At 36.5% G+C, this 20,628-nt stretch overlaps 2 protein-coding genes across 6 annotated transcripts in view; one reads left to right on the forward strand and one right to left on the reverse strand.

Annotated features, from left to right (window-relative positions):
• Positions 1-13,088, forward strand: part of LOC135694405 (voltage-gated potassium channel KCNC1) — a 30,346-nt gene extending 17,258 nt beyond the window's left edge. The window contains exons 2-5 of the mRNA XM_065213134.2: positions 3,341-3,784; positions 9,170-9,494; positions 11,425-11,529; positions 12,163-13,088. Coding sequence (XP_065069206.2) covers positions 3,341-3,784; positions 9,170-9,494; positions 11,425-11,529; positions 12,163-13,088 — 1,800 coding nt within the window. The remainder of the gene's footprint in view (positions 1-3,340; positions 3,785-9,169; positions 9,495-11,424; positions 11,530-12,162) is intronic.
• LOC135694412 (armadillo-like helical domain containing protein 1) overlaps positions 5,371-20,628 on the reverse strand; it is a 29,849-nt gene continuing 14,591 nt past the window's right edge. For 3 of the 5 annotated variants that reach the window (XM_089109849.1, XM_089109850.1, XM_089109851.1), the window contains exons 12-16: positions 20,497-20,580; positions 20,063-20,140; positions 19,681-19,762; positions 7,786-18,381; positions 5,371-7,636 (exon numbers count right to left, since the gene is read on the reverse strand). In XM_089109849.1, the coding sequence (XP_088965975.1) occupies positions 18,374-18,381; positions 19,681-19,762; positions 20,063-20,140; positions 20,497-20,580 (252 nt within the window). In that variant the 3' untranslated portion in view covers positions 5,371-7,636; positions 7,786-18,373. The remainder of the gene's footprint in view (positions 7,637-7,785; positions 18,382-19,680; positions 19,763-20,062; positions 20,141-20,496; positions 20,581-20,628) is intronic. The other 2 variants (XM_089109852.1, XM_089109853.1) reach the window with 2 other exon arrangements.

Consider the following 20,628-nt stretch of genomic DNA (forward strand, 5'->3'; position numbering starts at 1 on the left):
TTTTCGCGTATTCCACGTGGAAAACAAAAAAGTAGTAAATGACAACATTCAATATCAGCATTTATTACTTTTCACTTATTTAGTTTTTGTCCACGCGCGCGCTTCAACCGACCGTAAGCATTAACATTTTGAGATCGCTATGGTCGCAGAAGCCAAAAATCCGCTCATCTTGGGAGAAGGGTGTGACTACCAAAGCGACTTTGCGCGAACAAACAACTAGGAGCCAATCAGGTCAGAAGGTTGCACAGCGCGCGCATGAGCGGGCAAAAGTGCCTAAGTAGAGGTCAGTCATAACAGCTTTTGAAAAGCAGGATTGATCGGGATTTTGAAATTTGCTAAATTATAGCAGTAATTCTGGGATATTGATTAAACTGTTAAATGAGATCTTTTTGGGTGAACGTCAACTCCTATTGTCATATACAATAGATAAGCTGATAAGTCCAAGCCGATCAAGCTCTCTGTCATGTCATATGGACATGCGTATTACAACAACCGCCTTGTATAGCAAACTTTGCTGTCTACATAATATCTACCTGTCGTAGTTAGAAATTCATTTGTCGAGAAATACAATGGAAAAGACATAGCTTGACGAAGACTGGCGATTTCATTTAGGCAGAGAAATATTTTCAAAACTCATAGCTTGCCTTGTTCATTTTTCCTTTATTTTTCATTGCGTGACCTACAAGTCACCTCAAAAGGGCCTCTTGAAACCATAGTTCCTTTGTCAAACTTCAAAAGTGATTTTATTCTTCTCCGTTTGTTCTGTTTGTTCTTCGTTTTATAAATATTTTGGATTCATGATAACATTCCTACAATGCCGTGCATCAAACGCTCTTACTGCACATGCTCTACCTGTAGCTATAGATGCACCCCAGTAGGAAACTGTACACTACTCTGTTTGTGCCAACATTTGATGCAAAAGGAAAATTCTCGATTGAAGAAATGATTAATGCTTCTTTGACGTAGATATGTGCTTAATGTATTGACATTGATAGGCAATCGTTGACGCTTGTGGGGATAACTTTGGTTAGTTTACGAAAGGTATTATGAACCGTATATATTTCTTAAAATCACAATACAAAGCCAAACACACTACACGAAGTCAAAAAGATTTAACATAGCTCGTTCATTTTCATAGCTCATTCTAGCACGACTATCTTTGTAACTTTCTTGATTTTGAATTCACAAAATATCACCAAGCAGATGTTTCGCAAATGGGTACGGTGATGAGCGTTTCGCATGCATTTTTTCATGCAGCCAAGAAATGAGTTTCTGGCGTCAACGAGTGCGGATATCCTTTAGAACCGGCCTAAGCAAATCGCATTAATGCGAAATCCTAGTAATTCCTTGTGTAGATTCTGGAGGATTCGGGAAAGTCGGCGAAACGGTTTTCTTTGATGCTCTCAGTACGTTGCAGACAAAAGCTAGCATGAGTTAAAGTGACGTAGAAATCAGCCGTTATCATCATTCTCAGATTAAAACCAATCCAATGAAAGATTCACAATGGCACCATAAATTTAAGATAACACACGAATATGAAGATGAAGTTTACGGACCATTTTAGCGTTTTTAGCAAACCACGAAATATTTTCCAGCACTTGATAGGTACAGCAGATCTAGACCATGACTTTAAATTCAAAATAATTTATTTTCCAAATCATTGATCAAGGATGGGATTGTTAGGGGTGGGGAGGAGGAGTGCGATGTGTTCGTCAATAAATTTTGCTTCGATTCGGTAAAAAGCAATTTTTGGCAGTCGTTAGTTACAAAATGATGCAAAATGTTGCTTTATTCTTTATCTTAAAGTTAAAAAATGAATTTAAATAATGGGCGTTTTCATAACTTTCTAGTCACTTGAAATTTTTTAACATTTTAGCTTTGGCCCACATTTACCCTGACTGGACCCCCTGTTAGGCCATAATGAGAGTAACCCCCCCCCTCTCCGGGTAAGATCCCTACTAAGCCTCCCCTAAATTTTAGCATTCGTTATGCCCATAGGAGCAAAAATCCTTTGCCCTCTGATAAAAGGGATGAGGTGGGCAAAGCTCCGAAAGCGCTTCGTAAATATCATGGATACTATGGTTCTCGATAGTTTAATGTCGATTCAATCGATTTCCCATTGTTTTGATTTGAGTCTTCATTACGGACAAGCAATCGCATCAATTTAGATTGTTACAGACGTTTACAAAGAGGAAAGATAAGTTACTTGCTGTCTTAGATATGGTCTTAGTGTGTGCAATAATATTAGACTTCCAAAAAGCAACGCAAAGATTCAACAATAACCATTATCAGCCACATTCAGATAAGACAACATTTCGTAGACTCACATTAAAATTATAGTAGCTCACCTCTTGGGGCTTCTCTTTTCCAATAAACAGCAACTTGAAATAAAGTTTTTTGAACAATTTCTAGCAGAATTTGTCAGCTTTCAAGTATCCTAATTTTTCAAAAGTATGAAGTTACATTCGTTAGCCTTATGGTATTGCCTCGTTTAGAATTGATTTTGAACATATCGAGACTGAAATGGCGGGAAATGGGATTTTAGTGATTATGGTAAAAATAATGTTTATTGTTTGTTTAACTGGGCATATGACTTTCTTGCATTTCAAGTTGAAGGTATATTCTCAGATCCTGTATGAATAAGCGAACTATCTTGCTCTTCAACATGATTTTTTTGTTTTAATTTGAAACGGAACGAGGGTAAAGTTTAGCTAGTTGTGACTGGGAGTTTTTAGAAGATATATCTCTCAAATCGGCGCAAATTCAAGAGTATACCCTCAATGCACATAGGTCAGATATTTACATTAAATGTATAGTACTCTTTTATATCCTAGCTTAAGCAAAACATCATTAGCTTATATTCCCCGATAAAGAATTATATTCTTTGAAGCAGTCACCTCAAGTTTAGGTGTTTGATCTATCCATGTGCTTAGATTTTTTAACATAAATACAAACTTTGGTGCGTTTATACTGAAAAAGCTCAAAATTCTCAAGTCAAAACATTGCTAAATTTTATGAACATGAAAGCTATGAAAAGTAAACTTTTTAAACTATTTTGGTGTTTGACTGGCAAATTAAACTTGAAATCTTTCAATAACAACTCGTAATAATCACAAATTCTATGTTATTGCTTTATATTGCGTTAATGCTTCAAAAATTTGACCACAATTTACTAATGTATCGAAAGAGCACGCAGAGTTTTCTCTTTCTATCCTTGTCGTTTACAGTTGCTAAATTCAATGCATCCTAAATTTGACACCCCCCCCTGGACATATTTTAAGTTGTCACTTCCTGGCTTTTGGTATTTCCCGATTACTAAACAATTTTTGTTTTCTTTTAGGTAATGGCATTGGTGAATCTGTTGGTTATCGTCCTTTCCATAGCATCGTTTTGCATAGAGACTATGTCATTTGCCAGGGATCAAAGAGGAGTTTTCAAGACCCTGGAATATTTTTACTGTGCCTTCTTTACAGTGGACTTCATAATAAGAATATGCTGCTGTCCACACATCAGCAAATTCTTTCAGAGCGTGATGACATGGATCGATCTTGCCTCAATTGTTCAATTTTACATAAATTTCTTCGCGAATTCAAACGTACTTGACTTTTTGTTTGTGTTGCGTCTGGTCAGAATATTTCGACTATTTCGATTCTTTAAGAACCTTAGCGGGATGCAAGTGATAGGACAAACCTTGAAAGCAAGTGCCAGGGAGTTATTTTTACTCGTATTGATTGTCTTGATTCCAATGGTGATATTTTCAACCCTGGCCTATTTTGCAGAACAGGTGAGTCACCTATAATCAGTCCTAACGAATACAAATCTAACAGAACTTTCAATGCAGTAGCATTCTTATGTTAAAGTCCGTGTTGCTATCACTAAACCTGTATCTTTTGTGACATGTTTTCGATTACAATTTGCATTATCAGCGATAGGTTCGGTTATGGGGTATCGGTTTCGAAGGTTAGGACAAACAAACTGTAAACTAGCCGCTAGAAGTCCTGTAGTTGTGTTCAATCTCAGCCTGGCATGCATTTTTAATGTTGATCATTTAAGATAAAAAGGGCGCTTTTTAGGCTATTAACTTTCGGAACAAAAAAATCTTTTATGTATGAATTTTGTGTGTTCAAAGTTATCTGATAACATGCTAATGCTGTAATACCCAGTCAATACTAAAACAGATTAGCACCAATGTTATTAAAAGATTAAACCTACTCGGCGAAGAAATGAAATCGAATTGAAACCTAAAACAAGTAAACATCAGCATGGTATACCGAAATTATGCGAATATAGTATTTTGAGGGCTGATGCTATCATAACACCTTTGACGAGAGTGTACTGATTGAATGATTCAATAAAACCTTATTCTGTAGCAATTTTTTTGTAAAACTGGACGATTAAATATTCCGCAAATCTATTTTCCTATTCAGTCTGGTTCTATTTTTGAAAAGAACCTGATTGCAATATGGCAAGTCCTTGCATTCTGAAAAATTTGTCTCTCGTTTCAAGATATTGCGTCTTTTCAAGAATTGCCTTAAGAGAAAATGGTCGGGAAAGAGATTGCCAAGTCTAACTGTCAAAGAGAACGCGTGTTGAACGCAATCTTTAGAGTTCATACCCCACAACAGTAATGACGCACGCTGGCATTTGTAAGGAAAAGTAGCTTCTTGCTTATGGGGGTAATTAGCGCCCTTTCCCCACATATAAATGCGAAACACATAGGAGAGTATTAGGGAGATACATCTATAGTAAACATAATACTACTTTCTCTTGAATCATATAGAGCATATACCAAAGTTTTAAAGAAAATTACTGAGTGTTCTATTAGAATCTGACAGCCTAACCTAGGACCTTGTCCACACGTGCGCATTTATGCATAGCAAGTCGTTTAATGCCTGGTTTTCCGTCATTTCAAGCCTAAATTTTTTCAGGCAAAAAGGTCACGACTTCAAAGAAAACTGAAACGATGACAGAATCTTGGTTTTGTATTCGTTTTGAAACAAAATTTTATTAATCTAAAGTTGCATCTCTCAGGTCCCGTTCACATTGCTCCGGATTTAAATGAAAACGGATAAAAAAGTATCCGTTTGTGCCTTGCGTTCACACTGCTCCACCTTGAAAACGGAGACTTTTGAAAACGCACTTTGAAAGCGGAGACTTTTGAGAACGGAGTCTTTTGAAAACGCAAAAACGCAGTGTGAACACCGAAAACGGATACTTTTGAAAACGCTAACAACAACAACAATACAGCAAGAAGCTTGCACCGCGCCAATTTGAACAATTTTTTGTAAAATTTGCTGCTGGTATATACATTTGTAAAACTTCTGACACCATTCGTTGTTTGAGCGATTGACCGAGCGAATAAACGACACGTTTTGACACACAAAATAAATTCCTTTTGTTCCATCCAAAGCTAAGACGTTCTTTTACACAATATCGAAACTTAGGTACTAAACAGCCTTTCACAAGCACTGTTACGCCATTAAATTATATATATATATATGAAACGAAACCTCGAGTGCTTTCACAAGCCACTCGGGTTGAATGCCATCAGCCCTCTCTTAGCCTTTCCATCCATTACGGTTCTGTGTGTGTGTGTGAGTTAGTGTCTACATGTTTGATAGCAGTGGCCTTTCGCAAGCACCACGCTTCTCTCTCTAACTAACTAACTAACTGTTTCTCCGTATTCTACTTTATATAACAGCATTACAATATAGCAAACTAATATCAATAATTGCCGGTGTTATTGTCGGTATCTATCGTGCAATACGTAAATGAACTAGTAGGAGGTGTTAGATATATTAGGATACGCGGGGGAACTTTGTAGAGCAAAAGGGCATGTAAAATATTACTATACCGGAAAACATGAAAAACTAAAGCGCGACACGCTAATATATCCTAATCAAATAGAAGCATGAACAAATATAAGCATAAACGCAAGACTGACCTAAAATGAAATAAGTACCTATATTACATACCTCCCTATCAAGGAAAATGAATCGTCCTCGATTCTTAAAGTGAATCTAATGAAAAATAATTAAACGTCCAATGAATATTTTGTGTCCATAAAATAGAAATCGACAAGTCCTGTGATTGAGATATTTGCCAGCTACTTGGTTTGACTATGCATCTCTGGATGGTATGCAGGGTGTTCGAACTGTCGTCTCGTGAACAGTTGTTCGTCGCCTTCCATCTTGAGGTACATGTCCTAAACTGATTCGTGAATCTGGGTTCTGGTCTGTTTCCAGCACCATATGATCCCACTTCTACTGTCACCATTGTAAAATTTGCTGCTGGTATATACATTTGTAAAACTTCTGACACCATTCGTTGTTTGAGCGATTGACCGAGCGAATAAACGACACGTTTTGACACACAAAATAAATTCCTTTTGTTCCATCCAAAGCTAAGACGTTCTTTTACACAATATCGAAACTTAGGTACTAAACAGCCTTTCACAAGCACTGTTACGCCATTAAATTATATATATATATATGAAACGAAACCTCGAGTGCTTTCACAAGCCACTCGGGTTGAATGCCATCAGCCCTCTCTTAGCCTTTCCATCCATTACGGTTCTGTGTGTGTGTGTGAGTTAGTGTCTACATGTTTGATAGCAGTGGCCTTTCGCAAGCACCACGCTTCTCTCTCTAACTAACTAACTAACTGTTTCTCCGTATTCTACTTTATATAACAGCATTACAATATAGCAAACTAATATCAATAATTGCCGGTGTTATTGTCGGTATCTATCGTGCAATACGTAAATGAACTAGTAGGAGGTGTTAGATATATTAGGATACGCGGGGGAACTTTGTAGAGCAAAAGGGCATGTAAAATATTACTATACCGGAAAACATGAAAAACTAAAGCGCGACACGCTAATATATCCTAATCAAATAGAAGCATGAACAAATATAAGCATAAACGCAAGACTGACCTAAAATGAAATAAGTACCTATATTACATTTTCTTAACATCGCGAAGTTAGTACACTACTCGGAGAAATATTAGTGGCAGTGAGTTGTTTAAAAAGTTTTTTAGCAGTCGCGATTGCTGTAAACCAGTTCGTGGCATTTTCCTTTTCATCCAGAGCGGAGCACTGTGAACGCTTCATCGTTTTCATACCGTTTTCAAATGTATCCGGAGCATTGTGAACAGGCAAAGCGGATCGATATGAAAACGGATAAAAACGAATACGGAGCAATGTGAACATAGTCTCAGTTTGAATAGCATATACCAGAGTTTTGTTAAGACCGTTAAGCATTGCTAAAGATGATCGGCTCTATTGTCTGACTCTAAGTAGGTGCTTGATTCAGTGGAGATAAGGTAACAAAAATAATTTAGTTTTTCGACAAACAACGTTTGCAAATATCATTATTTATTCATATTGTTATCTGTTCTCAAAAAATGTCCTTCTTGTCTCCCATGCCATAAGAGCAGGGGTTGAAATGTACAAAATCCCAAATGCAATAAGTTAACTTTGTAGTGCTTAGGTTGAATATCGCGTTAGGTTTCCTTGATTTGGTTAAAAGTGAGCAATTTTCTTCGTTTTTAATTCATATTTGGCCAAATATTATGACTGGCATAATGGCGTTCTTGGGTGTTACCACACTCTGAACCTTGTTGGGCGCCATACCTCGAAAAGAAAAACAAAACCTTTTAAGAACCTAAAGTAAACAGAAGTAAAGTAACGCTGCAAATTAATTTCTTTTCGAGAATTTAGGATTGGTTGGGACCTACACTGGATGGACGGAACTAATATAAGTAGCGAATGAAATTGTTTACCCGTTGATGGCAAATTCTTATGCTCCTTTTCACTCAAAGTTGTTTGCAAAGTCGCTTTTAGGGGGTTCGAGTACTGTCTTAGTTGTGTCAGTTGCCCCAGCATATTTTCACATTTCCTGTTCTGCTATCTCGAACATTTTTCAACATCTTGAAAAGTGGCAAGCGTGACTCCTTGAAAGAAAGTTTGCGTTCCTTTGACACTGTCTCCAAAATATGCATTCAATTGACACTTACCAAACAAAACACTTACCTCCTTTCTCTAGCAAATACAAAGAAAATTGATTGTTCTCAATTTTTCGAGAAATCATGAAGGCCTTAAGGACGTTCAGGCCTCAAGTTTAATGCAGTATCTGATAGCATTAGCCGAGATAGACAACAGTCTCCTTTCCGCAACCGATAGTCAGTCTTCTTACATATTCATTTAAAAAAACCAAACTGCAAAGTAAAGAAGGATACCAAAAAAATGGTTATGGATGATTTGATTATAACATACTGTTTATATTAAAACTTTGATAAAACGTTTTCAATTTTGCGACATTTAAAGGAACATTGAAAAAGATAAGGCTGCCACTATTAAAAATTGAGAAAATATCCTTGTTCGCAGGTTGCCTTTTCTTATATGTCCACTTCTTTTAAGCGGCGATTGACTGTAAAATGTCTGTTTATCACTTTAGACAAACAAAAGGCCAAAAATTGTTAACTAACGATAAGATTTGACAGAACTGACTTTTCATGAATCTTCCCAAAATGAATACAACAAACAGGTTGCTGACATCACGACAGCAACTTCCAATCCATGTTTAAAAACAGAAAGATTTCCTTCAAATTTGAAACTGGCAAGCACGGTCTCTTTTCATCTGTTTTGTCTGAATACTGAAAAAATTAGCACGATAAATGATTTTCTACAATAACTGATGCAGTTGCTTTTTTGCAGTCCTTTAAATATTATTCTTAAATATTAATGAAGATTCATCGCAATCATTATTTATCATAATAAAAGGCATTTTTAAAGGCCTTCACGAAATGCGTTTCGGTTAGAATCATTGTCAAGTTGTCACACTTTAACGTCAGTTTTTAAAAGATAATTCAGCCATCTCCTTCTTCTCCATGAAACAATACGAGCTTACTATTTTGGAAAAGCGATGATGAATTCAAAAGCCAGTCTCAAACTGGAAGGTGTTCCAAGTAATGAAGGCTGACATGCTTCTGTTGATGCTTATGTTTGTTGACCGTTGCCTTTGTTATAGTTTCTAGATACACAGATATATTTCATAATCTAACCTAGCTTACATCAAAGTTGCTTACATGAAGTAGTAAGGTAGCAGACTGACCTCTCGCTTCTTGGTGTACTCGAAGAACTAATCTGATCTTATTGCACTTTCAGCAACAAGAATTGAAAACATTCGACAGTATTCCTGAAACATTTTGGTGGGCCATAATAACTATGACAACAGTTGGGTATGGTGACGTAACTCCAAGATCATCTGCAGGCAAAGTTGTTGGTGCACTATGTGCATGCTCTGGTGTCCTTATACTTGCCTTGCCTGTTTCTGTGATTGGCAGCAATTTCACCTTATACTACTCTTACGCCCAAGCTCGTCTTAGACTGCCAAAACGAAAACAGCCTGCCTTGGTCATGGCAGACAAAGCTCTTGTCAATGCAAAAATCGAGCAAAGAGAGCCTGAACAGAGTATCAATGGATCAGAAAGTAAGTATCATAATTTTTATATACGAATTACTGATATTAAACAGATCTTCTATGAAAAGTGGAAGAATTGAAGTAAAGCCATTGGCCTAAAGATGTTATCATGAGATTATCTTGTATTGCGCTTGGTGTTGTCAAACATCAGGCAAAGTCATATGTATTTCGAAAAGATCTCCTGAAGAAACAAGTCTTCATTACAAGACAAAGAACATCAAATCAGAGTCATTGGTTCCAAAGAGTTTCCAAAAAAAAGCCTTTCCTTTGAGTGAGTGCGGCCACTTGAGGCGATCTTGAATCAGCATATAAAGAGTATTCGAAAAACTCGAAGAAAACAGGCCAACAAAGGGAGAAAGAATGAAGAGAGGAGCACGAGCAGAGCAAGGGGGTCTTATTCAAGGGCAGCTGCAAATGTTTTGCATGTCACGGTATGAATCTTAACTTGAAAGTTCAAAATCGTTAAATACTGGATAGTCGCAGTATGAAGCTTTCAATAATGACGCAACTGTGACAAACGACGTTTTAAGTATTCATTATTGGTCGACAGTGGGGTCCTGATCTTCTGTTGGCCATTATGATTTAAGAGCAAACAGCTGAAAAAGTAATTGCAAATAGCCACACGGTATTCACTTTGCAAGGATTTGCAACAAACCCGATCCCTTTGAAAAAGAATAATCTTAAAAATCAGCGAAAAGGAATTAAAACATGCAGGGAGAGGTAAATAATCATGAAAACATTTTTAAAATAGCTTATCAAAGCATATTTCATGGCCATATGGGACAATATTCTGATTTCTGTAGCCAAAACAGATGAATCGAAGTGGACGATTTCAGAAGAAATGATTTAACATGATCGCTTCACATGATATTAAGGACATGAATCACCATCTTCAGTTTATAAAGACTTATGATAACATCATATCATATTGAAGGTCTAGAAATGTGCTGAAATTTCGTTTCACAGAGATAAAAAAACTCGTAAAGAAAGAAAATAAAGGCTTTCTGAGCGGGAAAAATTTCTCTGCAGGCCAATGCTGTGCATTGATCGTTAAAAGCCTGAATTTGGTAGATTAGATGTGCGAAAAAATGCTTTTCAACAAAATCTTATCAAATTGCAGGAAGATGGGCAGGTGAAAAGCCTAACTACTAAACAAATAACGTCGAGACCTTTTCTTACTGCGTAGGCTAGTCCAATGGCACCCTAGAGTGACCTGCGAAAGAAAGCCACAGAACTTCGTTCGATTATCAATGAGGCGCACTTGTACTCAGCCAGACAGACCGTAACTTCGCCCTTTCAAAAGCTGCCAGATGTTCTGGAGTTTTGCTTCTAGGTCACACTTTTGTTGCAACAATGCACAGTTACATTTACAAGCAACAAAACTCGGGGCTCAGTCTTTATTTCAATTTTTTTTCATGTCTCAGCCATCAAAGATGCTTGAAGATGCTCAAATCTGTACACTCTGGACGAGGTTTTGGAATAATTCCGTAGCGCAAAATCAAATCATTTGAATAAAATTGATAACGAAAACTGGCAGAAATTTCATGCAACATGAAACCAATACCTCGATAATACAAAAACACATTACTGTCAAAATTGTGGCACTTTCTGAATTGATAACTTTCAATGAAAACAAAATACAATTTTCTGTATTCTTCTAGAGTTAAAGTGTGAGGATGGCTCAGTTATTAGCTTCACGGAAAAAAACCCAAGGGTCTTGGTTCGAGTCCCTGAAATGACAGAACAAGTCCCTGAAATGTCACTATATCTGTGTAAATCTAGACGTAGAGGTCACGAGGTGAAGTCACATAAAGAGAAAGGACTATGATCCTGCTCGATGAGCATAGCCTTACAGTGTTCTTACAACTACCATCGAAAGCGAAGTTGTAACGAATACTATTAATCAATCATGGATAACTAAGTGATGTTCTCGTTTCAGTGTCTGACGATGACAAGAAAACGCCAAGAATGCGCAGACAAGCAATTTCAGTCGCTTCTTCGGGGCTTTCTGCCGCAAGCACGCCAAGATTTGGCAAGAAATCAGGTACGCAGATGTCGGCTACATATGCTAGTTTTTTGTGAATGTCGGCTATTGATACTCTACAAGGCTAATGGGGTCCGACACAGGTTGGAAAATTGTAAGGGAGAGAGGGAAAATTGAGCACCCATAACAAAAGATTTTGAAACAGCTCTATTGTTTTGAAAAAAAGTAAGGGGCGATGACCCCCGCCCTCTATCGTCGGAGGCCCTGAAGGCCACACGAAATACGGTCCTTTGTTTTAGCATATTGGAAGCCACATGATCGAAATGATTAACGAGCTTTTTCTTTAAATATATGCAAGGCTGAAATTTTAATTTTAATAATAGACATTAAACATGCAATAAATTTTGAATACAAAGGTGAGGCATGACTATTTTAGAGGCATGATCATCTATCACTTTCGCATCCTTATTTTCAGTCATACTCATCTCCACCATTTTTTAAGTTATCAAATGTAATTTTCTCTCAACAATAATACTGCACGGCTTTTTAAAAAAAACCTCATTTCTATGTAAAAACAGTTTTTATATAAACGCGAGATTTTACACTTGCACAAACAAAAATTCCTTTCAAACTTCCATTCTTGACGTTCAGCATGCATTAGGATACATTTTCAATTCATCAATCATTTTGCAGGTATGGTATCTAGCGGTCTTAGTGGTCTGGCTGCTGTGATGGTTGAAATGACGGTTCCAGGTCAAAGAAGGATGGCACTAACCCCAACGTCCTGTCCAATCACGGATCACATGGATCCTAAGAAGGGCGTCTCAAAGTCTGCCTCAACCTTGTCATCAGAGATGGCATCGGGAGAAATCCCGAAAGAATCGCCTATGCAGGAAAGAAAGAAAAAGAAAAAAGGTTACTTTGATTACAGAAAGTCATGGAGAAAAAGCATGACAGATCAACCAATACATGATAAAAACAAGAGTGACCAGTCCTGCTTTAGGCTGGCGTCCAGTCCGAACCTTAGTACTCTTGAAGATCGTGCAGCAAGTGACGTCATGCGCACGCGACTCGCGCCGGTAGATGCGATTGTGCCCGTCGATATAGATGGAACAATTGACGGGGCAAATCTTTTCTCCAATTATGATAAGGCAATGCAGTCTTCCGATCAAGAGAGCTTGAACTCAGTAGAGAAATTAGACTTAGATAATAAACAGAAGTCGAAGAGAAGAAGCAAAGAAAAACTGAAGGAAAAAATGAGCTTAAGTGATCGTAATATTCCGTCAATGATCAGGAATGGGAGCATTACGAGTCCTTTCTTAAAGAGAATCGTCGGTATTGGCAAATCGAAAAGCAATAAAGTGCTAGAAAGAACAAGCAGCATAGACCATGATCGACTTCTCAAAGCATACGATGCTGAAAATCCACAGTCTGCAACTTTCCTGCCACGACAGGACTCGGCAATCAATATTCTCATCACAGATGTCGATTCTGACCAAGAAATTAACAAAAACGGTACGATAGATGACAAATTTCTATCAAACGGACGAAATAAGCGACAGAGAGTGCGTCGGTCAATATCCTTACTTCAAAGCCCCTTTCACGAGAGCGCACAATGATGAATGCAGTTCTTAATTCTACCTGAGGGTGCCTTATGCCCACTCGTAGTTTTCACGAAGCAAAAGTATTTATCCCGTACTGTCTTTAGCCGCAATAGAATTCGCAGCATTAAAGATCTAATTTGATCAGCCAAGAAGCTTGGAGTAAACTTGAAATTTATTGAAAATGGCAAAGTACTTGCTTCGAACGGGATGTAGGAAACTCTGGGAGAGACCAAGCAAGGTCGGTAGGAAAATGTCGTGGTGATTGTAGAAAAAAGTCAATTGCACAGTTTTCTGTCTAAATGACAATAACAATAGTAGAAACCGTGTCCATTTGTTGCAACATTATGCAGTCGTCAACAATAATCTTTGTGTACCAATTTCCAACAAAATGAGGACGATGGGAAGGACCTCTTTTAAATGAATCCAACGAAGAGATTCGTTGACCTAAATAACTAACTCTACTTAATGTCGTCTTGGACGACAAATACTCCTTAAACGCTTATGCTCTTGATTTTACAGCATGTAGTCCCTGTGTATTATTTTCGGGGACCTGGGGATATTTTGCTATAATAAATTGCCAAGTGAGGAAGTCATGATTTCAAAGACTTGATGTTGACAGAAAATCTTGAAATGTATGCTGAAAATTATCCTTACACGTTTTTTACAACGCTATACGACTGAGTTTTCCTTTTATGTTCTTGGTGTTCGACATAAATGTGTTGGCTAACGTTATCAAAGAAGGCTTGGCAGAAATATCGTTTTAACGTTCTTAAGATTATGTAGAACTTTTGATTCGACACAGAACACAATGTTGTTACCGTAGGACAATATGTTGTCTGAAAATTTAGAGCAACTGTTCAGCATTAGGGAACGAATTGCAACACGAACTTCCTATTTCTAATGATAAGTATTGAAATTAATACATGTGCATGTTCTAGTTCATATTTAAGTCTAAGATGAATACACATAATCAGCCAAAATTCGAATTAAAACAAATTTAAACTCTTAAAGCACGGAAAGTGATAAATGCACAATTTTTAGGTGAAGTTTAACAGTTCGAGCTAGAAGGCATTTAAAGTCTACTAATTTCAAGTCAATTAACGAAGTTGCGTGATATGTTGGTCGTCTTTTAAACAATCATCCTACATTAAGTCATTCCAATGGTATTGAAACAATTTAAAGATGTAAAACCATATTCTGAATTATTTCTGGGTAAGAAACCTGCAATTAGGTTTTCCAGAGTGTTCCGCAAAACTTTAAAACTATAGTATTTATTTATACGCTTTGTATTCATGTCAGTTAAGTTGAAATCGCTTTTAAATGCTATTGATAATTTCTGTCAAAATGTATACTTTAAATTAGAGAAATAATATTTTTAGCAGCTTTGACTTAATTTGTGAAACAGAGAGAGCGTGCCATCTGTGACTAAAGCAAAAAACCTTTGAAGATAACTTCGACTTCAAAATTGCGTAAGAACTATTAGTGACCAACTTTTCCACTTCAAGCGAAGCAGATGTCTAAGGAGTATTATTATCGTTATAAACATCAAAAACCACATAACAAAGCCTTTTTGTATACACTAATTTGCTCGACTAAGGTTTTTGTAAGGGTTTTTTGATGAAACTCTTCACTCAGGCAGAAGCTCACAAACCAGGATACTGAATCTTTGCTTATGAAACTTTGAAAAACCTTTTGCATTTGTATCATGTGCAAAAATTTCTGTACAAATCATAATCACATTCGAGGGCTAACCATTCACTTTATACTGTCCTTTTTTTTTTGAATCTGTGTTTTATGTTCAAGCTCGTGAAATTTGTGTAATGGGATATAATGAACAAATCATGGCATTAACAAACCTAATGTCTTAGCTCTTAGCAGAAAGCAACTAGCAAGAAGTAGCAAAACAACGTCATAAGCATCCGCGAACATTCTACCAATGCCAAAATATCATTGAAAAATATCAGACCGCTGCGGATTGTGTATTCCTTGGCTGATTTGTCCACTGAACAAGCTGCATCACAGGCTGCCTTTACACGGGGCCGTCCAAATATTTGGTCGGCCAAAAATCTTGCCTTCATTTAAAGCTGGTGTAATATGCGTTTTGGTACCCTATGCAAAAGTGTAACATTGTGAAACGTAATCATGTGATTTCATCGTAGTGCGATCTTATTTATTTCTACCCAGCACCCGAAGGTAGTTTTTAAGGACACTAGGAAGCTTAAGCTTGTGGTCCTTCCTCTCGTTGTGACCACACCTCGTGGTTCCTACGCCAGGAATTACAGAGAGCTGGCAACTCTCCACACTCTGGTTGAAAGTTTGGTCATGCCAGGAACTCGAACCACGGGTCTGTAGCCAGCGCCATTCGTTCGTGTACCTGGACCGCTTTGGATGCTAAATTCCACCATACGTTTTGGTACCCTAATGCTTAAGTGCTTGGGTACATTTTTGCATAACCAAATTTGCCATGCATTTCTGTACCCAGACCGACAATATCAAAAAAATTAAATAAGTAAATTGAAATATCAAAATCATTGCAGGTTTATTGGGAAATGATAAAGGTTCGTGCAAAAAATATACTTACAAAACCTTCTCATACTGATTTTCTGATACATTCACAATGGCACAGTTACAGTTAGGGAGGGCGTTTTCGAATCAGGATTTTGTGGCTCAACTTTTGGCGAAATCGTTCGGGGCAAGATCGGCAATCGAACAAAAGAATATTGCAGGGCAGGAAAAGCCCATGCCTAAACTGGAGTTAAAAACACAGGGGAGAGTTTTCGAGGACGACTGGTATGAAAAAAGCAATGGCTGTGTGGTAGTGAAGGTAGGTCTGCTTTATTGTGCTGGCCTTTTTTGATATTTAAGTCTAATGTATCACGAAGCTGGACTGAGAAGGGGTACACCAACATGCGTCTATTCTTAAGTGACTGTGTGAAACATGAAAATTCCAAGGCACATTGAGACGCAAATAAAACATGGAGATTGTTTACTGTCAACGATGGTATTGATGTTCAGGCGTCCAGGTTAAGAAGGCTAGAGGTAGAAAGACACAACGAGACGGTGAGACAAAATTGAGGAATTTTGAAAATAATTAGTGGAGCTGCTCTGTTTCTAGGTAAGCAGGAGCTATCATTTTGTGTTCATGATGAATCAAGTGGTTGTCACAATAAATAAAATTACAGAGAGCTTCTTGAAATTTTCGCAAAATTTGATTCTGTTTTTGAGCGTAGGCTTTATGAAAGACTTTAGGAAAATGAGTGAGGATCGAGTACTGGCGGTGTTTTTACTGGTGTTTCTGCAGATATTCAGAACGATCTGATTGAATGTATAGACTCAATAATTCAAGACCAGATTGACAAAGAAGTTGAAAATTTCACATTTATTAGCCTCAAATTGGATGAAACAACGGATGTTTTTACAAAATAGCAACTGAGTGCAATAATTAGGCTAGATAGTGATGGTAATTATTGAAAGGTTCTTCAAACTTCATGATGTAAGCATAGATAAATGAGCTCCTCCTATTCTACAAATTGTTAAGAAGGTGTTAGGCAGATATGGTGAATCTTCGAAAGAAAAGTTGATCATGCAAACTTATGATGGTGCAGCTGTCATGGCTGGACATATTGCAGTTGTTCAGGCACTTGTCAGAGCTGAACTTCCCTTTGCATACTTCTTACACTTTGCTGCCCATAGATTAAATCTTGTTCTCTGCCAGTCGATGTCATTAATTTCTCCAGTCAAGAAAAAATGTCAGCTCATTAAGCTCTTTCACCAGCATGAGTTGTAAAAGAAAATGATTTTTTTTAGGTCCTATGGTGTTGAAACCCCAGAGCAAGGGGATATTATACCCAGTTGTGGGTCGGAATCGGCCAATCAGAAACGCGAGCACATGACTGTTGGGGTTGCCTAATCAGTGCCGCTTGCCTATTGAGAATGTTACCAATGGAGTCCTAAGGTGAAAACGAACTCCTTTTGTCTACACAAAAGCGGTGCAAATAAGTTTAGATGCAAATTACGGGTAAAGAAGATAAGGTTGTTTAAAATCTTGACACGGTTAATGCTGATTCAAAAGAATTATATAAAATGAGTATGTTTTTTATTCACAGCTTCTCGCTGAAAGCTTTTAGTTCTAAAGTTTTTATCGATAGTCTCACTTTTCTTATCCATTACTTTATGTCCTTGCCATGAAACGACAAAATTGAAAAAGGTCACTGGTGCCAGATTTGCAAAAAATAGCATATAAAAAAAGGGAGAAATTATCCTTATGTTGTGAATAATGAGATATCGCAATAATAGTAGGTACAAATTCCCACCTTGTCCTCAATACATTTATCATATACAAAGCTTAAATTAAGCAAAGCTGGTACAACTTATAGTTTCATAACGGTCACTGTACTCGGCTTCTATCAAAACTGAGTTCTTAATTAAATAACATGGAATGGCTTACTTAGAGATATAATATAGCCATTAAAAGCTATTTGCCTACATGGCAACAAGATGATCTATCCTGCTGTTATGGTGCATATAACGTACAATAAACATAGGTAACATAAAGAGTTCTTAAGTGTGATGTCATAAAAATATATTGTAGAATTTTTGAATTTGACCATATTATCTAAAAAAGCACTGTGAAATACTTGTGTCAAAAAATCGGGTGAGTTATGGCCAATGAAAGATCTGAAGCTTGAATCTTGTTAAAGGACTATTGTAACTAAATATTGAACAGAAACCAAATTACAAGGGTTTGGTGGGAAAAAGCTTGTTCCCCTTCGGCCATACCTTAACTAACTCAAAATACATTTAAATTTTGCCCCTTAAAAGTTATTTTATGATGCTCTTTAAAGTTATGGAATCCAAAATTAAAAATGGCTGAAAATAAATTTTTTGACGCCATCACTTAAGATCTCTATTTCATTGCTAGCAGTGCAGCTAGTAACTAGTTTAAATATTCCTTATGGCATAGTTTTTTCAGAAGATAGAAGAGTAGTTTGTATAAAAGAAATTTAGAATATTTTGATCACGGGAAAAATGAAAAACATATTAATTTTTGGAGGTATGTGTCAATAATTCGATAGCGTAATGGACAATAATTATGTAATCAAGACTCTTATCCTTCTGTTCGTTTTTCGCAATCATACTATATACACACTGGAAAATATGTTCAAAAAATGATTGATATTTTCGTAAAATGTACTACGAACAAATATTAATACAAATCAGTCCCGGATGAAAGTTTTGAAATAAAGTTACCTTTACATTGGCAAGTAGGAAGCAAAAGGATAATGGTGCAGATCACAAGGTCATGAACCTGGATAAAACAAAATGACTAATAAAAGCAGGAAAAGAAAGAAAATAGAAATGGGGTTGAAATTTTCAACCAAGGAGCATTTAAAAATGTTGAGTACCAATACAGAGAGCTTAAAACGTTAAAAGCGTACAAAATGAAAGTAGTACAGTCCAGTTTTAGCTAATTAGAGTAAAGCTATACTAAGATATCGAGATATAATTAAAAGGACGTTTATACAGTCCAGTATTAGTTGAAGTAAAGCAGCATCAAAATGCTGAGGGAGAATGAAATGAAATTGATACAGTTCAGTATTAGATTGTGAAGCAGTAAACCTAGTATACTCAAATACTATTTAAAAAAAAGCAGTATCAAAATGCTGAGGGAGAATGAAATGAAATTAATACAGTTCAGTATTAGATTGTGAAGCAGTAAACCTAGTATACTCAAATACTATTTAAAAAAAAGCAGTATCAAAATGCTGAGGGAGAATGAAATGAAATTAATACAGTTCAGTATTAGATTGTGAAGCAGTAAACCTAGTATACTCAAATACTATTTAAAAAAAAGCAGTATCAAAATGCTGAGGGAGAATGAAATGAAATTAATACAGTTCAGTATTAGATTGTGAAGCAGTAAACCTAGTATACTCAAATACTATTTAAAAAAAAGCAGTATCAAAATGCTGAGGGAGAATGAAATGAAATTAATACAGTTCAGTATTAGATTGTGAAGCAGTAAACCTAGTATACTCAAATACTATTTAAAAAAAAGCAGTATCAAAATGCTGAGGGAGAATGAAATGAAATTGATACAGTTCAGTATTAGATTGTGAAGCAGTAAACCTAGTATACTCAAATACTATTTAAAAAAAAGCAGCATCAAAATGCTGAGGGAGAATGAAATGAAATTAATACAGTTCAGTATTAGATTGTGAAGCAGTAAACCTAGTATACTCAAATACTATTTAAAACAAAGCAGTATCAAAGCTGAGAATATCCGAGAATCTAGATAATATCAATATTTTTTGTGAGCTTTATAACTTCAAGTGGATGATGTTTCAAGTGGATGATGGATGAACTAAAGTTTAATATTTGTCAAACTACTGGTCCCTGGAAAATCTGGAAAATAAAAACTTTCCTAGGACTTTCCAAAGACTAACAATAGCACTATTCGGGAGCGAGATTTAGCGAAAATTTACTGTTGACAGCATTTGTATAAGGGTTAAACAAAAGATCGCAAAAGAATGGCTGTAGAAAATGAAGATATTAAATTTCTCCTATTGAAGTTCTGTTTAAGGATAAAAACAGGTGACCTACAAACCTTGATCAATGGTCAAACGAATTTGCAGCAATACATTGATCTGGATTTGAGTCAGTTTTAGATACACGGCATCGGGTTGAGACTGCAAGTCAGACAAACGAAAACTAAAAGAGTTGTTATGATTAAAAATCAGTTGCCAAGACTTGGCCAGTAGTATATCGTCTAGAGAATGGAAACTTTTAATAATAATGAGAAATATATAAGTATATAAACTAGAAAAGTATAACTACAAAATTACAAGATAAATGGATGATGTAAATAAAAATACGACATAAGTCATAAGGCAGCCAGTCACTTTCACGATACTTCTGAAAGATCTGGAAGGATGCCAGAGAGTTGGGAGATTCCTATTACAATCTAGCATATACGTAAAACATCCTACCATAAATTCGCGATAAAATGAGTCGCCAAGAGCCTTTCGAACTGCGTCATCAACATAGGGAAACCTCCTGATAAAGAACTAGAAGAAAAAGTTTGCCTGTGTTTAGAATTTTTTGAAGCAATTTCAATGATAAAATGATTCTAACCATCACTATCAGGCATGGTGCAAAAGTCTGGTAGAATAAGTACCACCAACGGTACATTTCAGTTGCAAAATAAACTGAGAAATAATACTTCACAAAAGTAACTTCCAAATCAAAGCATCTCAAAAAAATGTTCGATATTTTTTGCAACATAAACAAGTTAAATATCTGTGTCATCATTCTTAACAAATACACCCTAATGAAGGAAGCATAATGAAAGGAGGTTGTAAACCAAGAAGTTGAAAAGCAAAATGAAAGATAAAATAACTTTGAACATTAGAAAGACCCAAACCTCGAGAGAAATTCCGGCCTGCTTCTGACTTTCGGGGTGCTTTTCATTGCCCATTGCAAATAGAAGTGCTTCCACGGCACTGAGCTGTTGAAATTTTTCACAACTATCGTTAATCAATTGGATAGAAAATTC

The sequence above is a fragment of the Rhopilema esculentum genome, chromosome 8, assembly GCF_057945365.1.
Source record: "Rhopilema esculentum isolate cy_ngs chromosome 8, ASM5794536v1, whole genome shotgun sequence".
In the NCBI taxonomy this organism is placed as follows: Eukaryota; Metazoa; Cnidaria; class Scyphozoa; order Rhizostomeae; family Rhizostomatidae; genus Rhopilema; species Rhopilema esculentum.